The 10,500-nt window shown below is 45.7% G+C and overlaps 1 protein-coding gene across 2 annotated transcripts in view; it reads right to left on the reverse strand.

The window, feature by feature from the left end:
* TTC33 (tetratricopeptide repeat domain 33) overlaps window positions 1–9,543 on the reverse strand; it is a 48,363-nt gene extending 38,820 nt beyond the window's left edge. The window contains exons 1-2 of one of the 2 annotated variants that reach the window (XM_055699634.1): window positions 9,409–9,543; window positions 8,494–8,722 (exon numbers count right to left, since the gene is read on the reverse strand). In XM_055699634.1, the coding sequence (XP_055555609.1) occupies window positions 8,494–8,714 (221 nt within the window). In that variant the 5' untranslated portion in view covers window positions 8,715–8,722; window positions 9,409–9,543. Of the gene's footprint in view, window positions 1–8,493; window positions 8,723–9,221; window positions 9,367–9,408 lie in introns of those variants that run through there. The other variant, XM_055699635.1, reaches the window with a different exon arrangement.
* Between the last annotated feature and the right edge of the window lie 957 nt (window positions 9,544–10,500).

A 10,500-nucleotide genomic window follows, 5' to 3' on the forward strand; every position in this document is an offset into this window, starting at 1 on the left:
GTCCAAACACACTGCTCAATGCAGGGTCAGCTAAAGCAGGTTGCTCACATTATTGTCCAGTTCAGAGTACAGTCCAGGTTCTGAATATCAACAAGGATGGAAAGTCCACACCATTCTCTGGTCATCTGCCATCTATCAGGTTGGCCAAGCATGATTTCCCCCTTGCTAATCAACGCCAGACATTCCCAATAATCTTGTGCTTCCCATGTTTCAAAATGGTTTTCAGGATTATTTGCTTCATCACCTTCCCAGGGACAGATCTGAAGTTGATGGGCCTGTAAGTCCCTGAATCCTCCTCCTTACCCTTCATGAAGATAAGAAGTGACACTTGCTTTCTAGCAGCCCTCAGGAACCACCCCCAAGTCATCATGACCTTTCAAATGCAGTTGAAGAGTCTTTGCTCATCACCCACCAGTTCCCTCAGCACTCATGGATGCACATCATCAGGTTCCATTAACTTCTATATGCCAGGTTTGTATAAACATTTCAGTCCAATCCTCATCCACCAAGGGTAAGTCTTCCTTGCTCCAGACTCTCCTTCTGTTTTCATGGGCCTGAGGTTCCTGAAGGGAAGTCTTATCTCTAAAGACTGAGACGAAGAAGACATTGGGTACCTGGGCCTGTTCTGCATCCTTTGTCACTAGATTCTCTATCCCATTCAGCAGAAGACACACATTTTTCCCAGTCTTCTTTTTGCTGCCAATACACCTGTAGAAGCTCTTCTTGCAGTCCCTCTCATCCCTGGTCAGATTCAATTCCAGGTGGGTTTTGGCTTTCCTAATCCCACCTCACATACTCAGACAGGTCTCTACAGTCTTCCTGGGTCACATGACCCTGCTCCCACCTCTTCTACATTTCCATTTTACATTTGAATTTTGTCAGAAGCTCTCTGTACATCTACGCAGAACTACTACCACCTTTCCTTGATTTCCTCATCAGCATGAGCCATTCTTGAGTTTGGAGGAGGTAACTTGAAAAAAATGCAACCAGCTCTCCGGGACCCCTCTTCCCTCTAACGTACATTACTTCTCCTAGGCTATTCCATAATATAACTCAGCCTATTAAACTGGTGAAATGTTTCTGCCAAATACAGGTGTTGGATCTTCCACTAAACCTCTTCATTAACATTCTATTATGTAAGTAACATCAGTTTTATTGACTGAAAATTGAAATGCAATTTTGACACGATGATCTTAACCTTTTGCCATGTTAGCTCATCAAAATGAATTAGCAAGATGATCTGAAAGCAATTCTATTACTTTAGCACTTTTGTAACTCATTAGTAATCAAATATTTATCATAATCTAAACCCGAAAGACATGGGTAAATTGAACAAATAGAAACATTGCAAGAACATGTCAGAAAGGCTTTTCAACTTCATTTAAATAGGTATTAGATTTCTGATCCATCTGCTAAATACTTTTTTTATAACACTTAACTTACCAGTACATTAAACACACTTTTTAAAGGAGTGTGCCTCATCATCTGACACTGACACCTCACAACATCTAGCTTAGATAGCTAAGGAATCACATACTACACATGCTGAAGTGATGCTGGCATATTAGCATTTGGGGGGGGTGGGGTGGGAAGGAAGTCTCAACTGCCAAAATATGCAATAAGTAGCCCTTCATAGAAGTGATTTTTTTTTAACACATTAGAAAATAAGTCATTCCCAAAGATTAATTCCTCTAGAAAAGTAAAAAGTTCCATGAAAATTGATCTGTTACCTGGCCTGCTCATAGCACTTTGAGATGTCTTTACTTAATTTGCTGCTGTGAAAGCTAAAGAAAGACTAAAACCTTATTAAACAGTCTAATTTACTCACCAAGTGACATTACTAATTATTTTAACACGGGCAAATCCCTGTAAGCTTGGCCAAAACATAAGAGCGTTCCGGCTGAAAACACGATCTTCCCAAACCAGCACCAGCTTTAGAGATGAAGATACTTTTTTTAATGCAATATGGAACAATAAAGAAATAAAATCCGAAGTGAAAGCAGTAGTAACTTTATTTAGCAAAATTGAAAAATTAAATGCAAATCAATAAGGATTTAAATGCAATAGTGTCTATTTCCAAAAGAGAATGAAAGTAGTTAGCTGGGCATGTTTGCATCTCTGCAGGGTACACTGAGAAGAACTCTATCGCCACCCTCAGGACCAGCTACAACAGCGCCTATAGTTCAAAAACGGCACGAGGGGATTGCAAAGCAATTTACATGATTCTGCAACTCGGTTATGTTGAAGACAGTAGTCCGACAGAAGCTTTTCTTCTCCTTGCCGTTAGCTCTCTACATGTCACATGTCTGAGGACATTATACTGCAAAGTTTAAGCTCGTCTAAACCTGTCCTTAAGCTTGTGTCCACAGCCAAAGACTACCTACCTACCAGCCAAAATACACTGTAATTGCAGACTGCCGTCTCCAAAATACTGAGGCTGAACACGTGAGCTTTTATCCTTTTGGATTATGACAGATTTAAACAGTGTAGGACTATCAACACAAAAAAAACCCAAACAACAACCAACCACTAATCTGAATTATGGTTGTTGGCTTTTTTTAATTTTGGAGGTTTTGTTTGGGTTTTTCTGGGGGGTGTGTGTTTTGGTTTTTTTTTAATTCCAGTATATGGGAGTACATCTATACCAGTGTCTCAAGCTGGATAACCCACCAGCACTGTAAGTTTAATATAAACCAAACCAGTTTCTCCTCTGGAATATTCTCCATTCTTTCCACCAACAGTCAATATTCTGCTTCCCAAAAGACTGTGCATAAGTTTGTTTATGTTTGTTTAATTGCTCCTTCCCACACATCAGAAAAAGCACACAAGTGTGACACTTCTTCCACACACCTGTCTTCTTTCAGTCCTGACAGCAAGATCACTCATTCACAAGTCACATTCAAAACTGCATATTGATCAAGTTTTGAGGTCAGAATTTCCTAAACCATATCTTCCACATTAACAGACCCACAGGGATAATCAACCTAATTCAACACCTGTTTCCAACAGTCTCCCCATCTTTCTTCCCATCCCACAAAATGACTAAAATCTAGATTAGAAACTGTTCTCTTCATTACCATTTTTCTTCTGCAATTGTCTCAGCCCCACCCTAACAGGTTCATGCACACACATTACAGCAGGTACAAACACTCCTCAAGTATCTCCCACAAAAACTGAAAACCCAGAGGGCTGCCACCTGCAAAACAATTCACCCATGGCACTCCTGAGCTTGCCAATGGCAAGGGAAGCAGGCTGTATAAATTCTGACCCCCAAGAAGTCCATCCGTTATTCACAGAATGGTTGGGGTTGGAAGGGACTTCTGCAGATCTAGTCCAAGCCCCTGCTAAAGCAGCTTCACTGAGAGCAGGCTGCACAGAACCACATCCAGGAGGGTTTTGAAGGTCTCCAGAGGAGACTCCACAACCTCTCTATTGCCCTCAAAGAAGTTCCTCTTCATATTCAGATTGAACTTCCTGTGCTGCAGTTTGTGCCCATTGCCCCTTGTTCTGTCACAGGCACCTCTGCAAAGAGCCTGGTCCCCTCCTCTTGACACTCGCCCCTAAGATAGTTGCATGCATTGATCAGATCCCCTCTCAGTCTTCTCTTCTCCTGGCTACACAGGCCCAGCTCTCTCAGCCTTTCCTCAGAAGGGACATGCTCCAGGCCCCTCATCATCCTTATGATCTGTTTAAAACGTGCAACTTCTGAAAATATATGTAAACTCATGCTTCTGTACAATAAATTGACATTTGTTTGCATCAAACAGCATCCCATCTCTCATCGCAGCAATCCTGTACCACGCTGTGGTTACCAAAGTAGGCAACAGCAGCTCACTTTGCAGCTACAGCTTGTTTCAGTTCCTCTCCAATCTGAGCAGAACAGATCTGCAGCAGGTCCACTTGAATTTGTGCACTAGGCAGTGTTTAAGGCAATTATCAATATATCTGTTCCTTACACTCTGCAGAGCTGCCTTCCAGCAGGTCAACCCCTACCCTACCCTACTCCCTAGGTCCTTTACACTTGCCCCTGTTGAACTCCATCAGGTTCCTCTCCACCCAACTCTCCAGCCTGCCCAGGTCTCACTGAATGGCAGCGCAGCCTTCGGGTGTGTCAGCCATTCCTCCTGGCTCTGCATCATCAGTAAACTTACTGAGGGTGCACACTGTCCCTTCATCCAGGTGACTGATGAATAAAACGAACAGGACTGGACCCAGCGCTGACCCCTGGGGAACACCATGAGCTACAGGCCTCCAGCTGGACTGTGCTGCTGATCACAACCCTCTGAGCTCTGCCTTTCAGCCAGTTCTCAATCGCCATCAGTGTCGACTCATCCAGCCATGGCACCTGAGCTTACCTGTGACAATGTTATGGGAGACAGTGTCAAAAGCCTTGCTGAGGTCAAGGGAGACAACATCCACTGCTCTCCCCCCATCTACCCAGCCAGTCATTCCATCACAGAAAGTTATCAGGTTGGCATGGTTTCCCCTTGATGAATCCCTGTTGACTACTCCTGGTAACCTTCTTTTCCTCCACATGCTTACAGATAACCTCCAGGATAAGCTGTTCCATCACCTTTCCAGGGATGGAGGTGGGGTTGACAAGCCTGTAGTTTCCTGGCTCCTGCATCTGGCCCATTTTGAAGACTGGAGTGGAGGCTTTCCTCCAGTCCTCAGGCACCTCGCCTGTTCTCCATGACCTTCCAAAGATGGTGGAGGGTGGCTTGGCAATAACACCCCAACAGGGGCCATGGAGTTGTGAGTGTCAGGTTTGCTTAAGTGATCTCTAACAGAATCCTCCTCGACAAAAGAATAGTCTTTCTTTCTCCAGACCTCCTCGCTTGCCTCCAGGGTCTGGGAAACTGCAGAGCCAACCTTGGCAGTAAAAACTGAAACAAAGAGAAGGCAGAGTTACTGAATGCCTTCTGTATCCTTTGTCACCAGGGCATCCACCTCTTTCAGCAGTGGGCCCACATTTCCCTTAATCATCATTTTGCTGCTGAACTACTTGAAGATGACCTTCTTGTTGTCCTTGACCTCCCTCACCAGACTGAACTCCAAACAGACCTTAGCCTTCCTTGTTCACCTCCCTGCATGTTCTGACCACATCCCTATATTCCTCCCAAACGGCTTGTCCCTTTTCCCATACGTCATAAACTTCCTTCTCCTGTTACACATTTGCCAGAAACTCCTTGCTCATCCAGCCTTCTGCCCCCTTTGCTTAATTTCCCACTCACAGGGATGCACCTATCTTGAGCATCAGCCAGCTCTCTTGGATCCCCTTCTAGAGTCCTAAACCATGGGATTCCTCCAAGTAAATCCTTGAAGAGGCCAAAGTTAGCTCCCCTGAAGTCCAGGGCTGAGATCCTACTTACTGACCTGCTTCCTCCATGCCAGATCCTGAACTCCACCATCTCGTGGTCACTAAAGCCAAGGCTTCCCCCAGCCTTCATATCCCCACCCAGTCCTTCTTTGTTTGTGAAGACAACACCTAAGAGCACATCTCGCTTTGCTGGCTCCTCCACCATCTGCATCAAAAAGTTACCATCAATGCTCTGCAGGAACCTCCTGGACTGGATGAGCCTAGCTGTTTCAACTTTCAAGCAGGTACCAGGGAGGATATGAGAACCATGTCCCATATGGTCCCCCATAAGAACCAGGACCTGTGATCATGAGGCTTCCCCCCAAGAAGCACTGACAGTCACTTTACAAGTCAATCACATCTCACTCATCCACAGAAACACTTACTGCACACACAGAGACTAACAAAACCATGGTGGGGGTGTAACACCATCACTGCTTTCCCTTACCACCAAAAACAAGCAACAGACTAATGAAGCCTAAAGGTGGTAATCAGTACTCCAGCTAAGGAACAGCAGATCTGCTTATGAAATCCACCTTTCATCATGTTAATTTTGACATGCATATTACCTCAGAATCTATTTTCCTTAAGAAGTGGAAGTTGAATTTATTACTTTCAATTCTTTCCTTTTTAGCCTCTTCCTTCTTCCCAAGCCTCTTTTCTTTCAGGATTCTCTTCACTCCACAAGCAACACTAATTAAGATGCCATCTTAGTTACTTTCCAGTGCTCTGCCTTTCTTCTGAGTCTCTTCAGTGCAAGTGATACCATCCTTCTGTCCAAATGCTACACCGTCCAATTCAAATCCTTCTTACTGTTACTATGATTTGGTATTTCAGAAAACTATCTACATTAAGTATTTAATTATTCACTTGAGTTTGCTTACATTGTACTAAAGAAACAGACCAAGTCTGAAAAACAATTACAGGAATCACTTCCCACCATAGAGAATATACATTCCTTTCAGTCTGCATCGAGTTCCCTCTAATGGCATGTCAACCTGTTCAAGTTACAAAAGCCTCCCATTGCAAGTTTAGTGTCTACATGAAATCTTTTTCAGCCAGATCTTTTGCTTAAAAGAAAAACAATACCCTGACAGCACCATACTACCATAATTGATTAAACTGTACAGTGTGCTAGAGTAACTGAGGGAAACCACAATTTCAAGTTAGAACTTCCATTACGCCTCAGATGTAAGCATTAACACAAGAGTGTGATAAGCCTCCCAAAAGCTGCATTTTAATTTCTTGTAACTTATTTCTCAGCAGCTCTCATAAGCACTTCTGATGAGATATAGCCCTCACCAAATGCACAGAACAACCTTTTGTTGCTACTAATGGATGGGTTAAGCTTTTGTGTGGTTTTCTGACAGCTAAAGGAAACTCAGTCTCTTAAGACCAAGCAGAGATATTAAAAGCACCAAAAATTACCTGCTACTCAAAATAAATACACAGCAGTTTATCTCCCTGCCCTAAATCACATATACAACAGATTATGTGTTGCTGTTCAAGAGATTTATTGCACTTTATATAATAAATAAAAACAAATAATCAAAAAAGAACACCAAAATCCACAAAGATAGACAACATCCAAAATCCAAAACAAAACACAAGGCAAAGGTAAAACGGAAGATAAGACAGAAATAAAAATCAATATCTGTTTAATGTATCTAAGTATAGTAAGTATTACTGATTACCAGATACAGAATGAAAACATTTGGAAATAAATTATGTTTTCTCAAGCTTAAAAACACAATCTCTGTATCTTGAAAAGCACAGAACAGACCTAACTTTCTGCAGGCCACTGTATAATTTATTTCCAGTGTTAAAAACCAAGAAGTTGGTACACTCTTCATTTTAATAATGAAGCTATTAATATTAATGCAACAACTTATGCAACTACTGTTTTAAAGGTATAGATTAATAGGATGGCAGCAGGCTTAAAACTAGTTTAACTTAACTTGGTTTAAATTTAGAGTCAACTTTAAAAGGTTTCAAAATTTTATTCAAGAATTAGAGAACTCAGGAGCACAAAAGGATGCACAGAAGTGAATCACTGCCCCCCTCAACAGTGTCACCATTCAAAAAGGGGAAACTGTATTTAAACATTTGAAAATGAGCTTTTTCTCAAAGATATTTTGCATTTATTATTTTTTAAATCAGACCAGACCACACAGAGTGTGTTTACTATCATATATAAACTTGCCTGCTTTAAACTTCTAAATTGTTGATTCCTCCATATTGGCCAGGGAACTCTTTTTTAGGATGAAAAATTTTAACACAAATAAGTTTAACAGCACAAGAGTGCATACTGATTTATTACAGAATTGTTTCTACTGGGAAAACAACATTATGTCTGATCCAGGCCAATGAATAAAGCAGAGATCCTCACACAAGTAAAATCAGGATACAGATTTAATGTCAAGTATTCTGAAGATTTTAAGGGGACTATTTAAGGGAACTGGTTTTTCCCCCTCCAGAAAAGATCTAGTCAAATGTATAGTCTCTCTTTCCCTCTTCTAGCCCTCCCCTGCTTCAAAGGTACTTTCTGCTTGAAGCATAACAGGCTAGTGGAACCATCTTTGCAATATCCTTCCAAAATCGCCAGACTATCAAGATTCAATACTGCTATCAGATGTTCAGAGCAGCTACCTGAACCTCACCTTCCAAACGCATTAGACAAATTAACAGTTCATTAGCTGCTTTGAAGTATTTACCTTGACACTGTACACATGCAAGTTTACTCTTAATAAGAGAAAAGACACATTTACAAGAGAGGAGAAACCTACCAGAGTAGCCAAAGCATTACTGAGAGTGTGGCTTACCTCACTGTATCTTACTAATCCTTTCAATTTTCAGATCCAATTAGTTTCTCCACTCCCCCTTCTATCATTTTTTTGTTACATGAACATAGTAAAATGAGGTAGAATACATATTTCACTTCAAAACTGCCAACACCACCAAAGGAAACAACTTATTTAGTATGAGACAGTAAAGGCAGAAAGAAAGCAATCACTTTTTCGAGTATGAAAAATGTGAATGCAGCTACTAGCAAACTACCTAGCATTTACAGAAAGAATTAAAATACCATTTTGCACATATTCAGTCAATGAAAAAGAATAAGACAACATTAGTACCTCCTATTTTCAGCCAAACTTGCACCCTCATCCTTCAGCTCCTTACTTCTCCTTACACAGTCTTCTAAGAGACTTTCCTTTCTTCTCTTAGTTGCATGCAGCCAGTTAGCATCATCATCATCAGCCAGATCCTTGTCATCGGCAGCTTCTGCTTCAAATTGCTGAGAAGTAGCTTTTGAAACTTTCTCACCGATCTTTCTCTTCCACCCAAAAGAAGCCATTTGGAGAACTAGAGAAAAACATATTTTCAATTCCCAGGTAACATAGCTTTTAAGTACATAGAAGAAAAATACAATCTCACTCATCTCAATTCTAAAACAGTACTATGTAATAGACTTCCACTCCCCCATATAAACTCTGTCCATCAGCTTCGTCAGAGGTGTTAATCAGGCAACGATAAGTTTAAGCTCAGCTGGAACATGTTCTACAGCAAGAAAACGAAAAAAGAAAAAAAAAAAAGGAGAGAGAAAAAAAGCGCCACAGTTCTGACACACCAGAAAGCCTTAAAACGTTGACGCTAACACAGCACAAACCAGACAAAAGCAGAATTAAAACGATTCGGTCCAAGGTGAGAGACACACCACAGACATGGCCACTACCCGGGCCCGCTGCGAGCTGCGCCAGCCACACCGGCCTCCCGCTGCACAGCCCTAGCCCGCCTCGGCCCAGCCGCCTGCGGGGCAGCTTCCCGGGCGAGGCACCCCCAGGACCTACGGCTCGGCGCTCACCCGGCCGGCAGCGAGGCCCGGCACACCCGGCGGGGAAGCAGCAGGAGCCGAGCCGCCAGCAGAGCTGAGGGAGGCCGCGTCCAGCGCCGGCTCCGTCCGAGGCTCCCCGCGGGAGAGACCCTGGCCCCGACCCCGACCCACACCCCGCCGTGGCCCGGGCCGCAGGCAGCGCGCAGGAGGCTGTTACCTGCCGCTCACCGCCGGGCGCTTCTCTTCCGGCTGGCAGGCCCGCGCGACCCTTGACCCAGCAGCCAGCAGGAAGCGGAAGGGCGGGGCGGCAGCCGCCGGGGAAAGGAAGGGCAGCGGCAGGGGGCCGCGCGGGGCATGCCGGGTAGCCCGGGGCGCCGCGGGGCATGCCGGGTAGCCCGGGGCGCCGCGGGGCATGCCGGGTAGCCCGGGGCGCCGCGGGGCATGCCGGGTAGCCCGGGGCGCCGCGGGGCATGCCGGGTAGCCCGGGGCGCCGCGGGGCATGCCGGGAACTGTGGTTCCCCCGGGAGCGGCTCCCGGCTCGGGCGCGAGGGAGAGCGCTGCGGCGGTGGCCGTGCCGGGGAGCCCGGCCTGCACGAACCGGCCGGCCGGCACCCGGGCACCGCAGGCCGGCCCAGCTCGGTAAACGGGCGCCGCGGGGTTGAGGCCGGCTGCGCTGTGCCCCGCTGCTCGGCGAGGGGCGCGGCCGTGAGGCTCTGGGTAAGCCCGGCGCGAAGCGCTCCCGGCAGCGCGGCCCGGTGACAGCCGCCAGCCCGTGGTCGCCGCCTGCTGCTGCCGCTGCAGCACCGCGAGGTGACGGGAGAGCGGGGCCGGCACCCGCCCGTCACTCACGGCTCGGCGGCACCGGCGGCTCGTCGTGAGAACAGCCCCCGCGGGCAGGGCGGCTCCGGGCGGGCAGCGCCGCAAGCGACCGCGCACGGGCGGAAAGGAGGCGCGTTCCCTAAAGGCAGCAAAATGTAGGACAGGCGACAGGGTCCAAAGCTACTCGCAGGTTCGAGAGGCAGGCACCGAGAAAAAACCGCCTCACGGTGCGTGGAAGGTGCGGGGCAAGCGGAGTCACCGCTGGCAAACGGGGACTTCTGTACCCGCGACTGCGCTCCCTTCTGCAGCAAAAGGGTTTATGGGATCTACAGGGAAACGGGGCCCAGCCTGCCTAGCTGGGAATTCTGCAGTCATTTGTTGTTGTCATATTGCTACCTACTCTAAAATTGCAATTGCAGTTGTTTTTAAAACAAGTATACCAGTCCCTGTCTGTTATTTTTAACATACATAACACTAGGAGACAGCACGC

This window comes from Falco cherrug, chromosome Z (assembly GCF_023634085.1).
Source record: "Falco cherrug isolate bFalChe1 chromosome Z, bFalChe1.pri, whole genome shotgun sequence".
NCBI lineage: Eukaryota > Metazoa > Chordata > Aves > Falconiformes > Falconidae > Falco > Falco cherrug.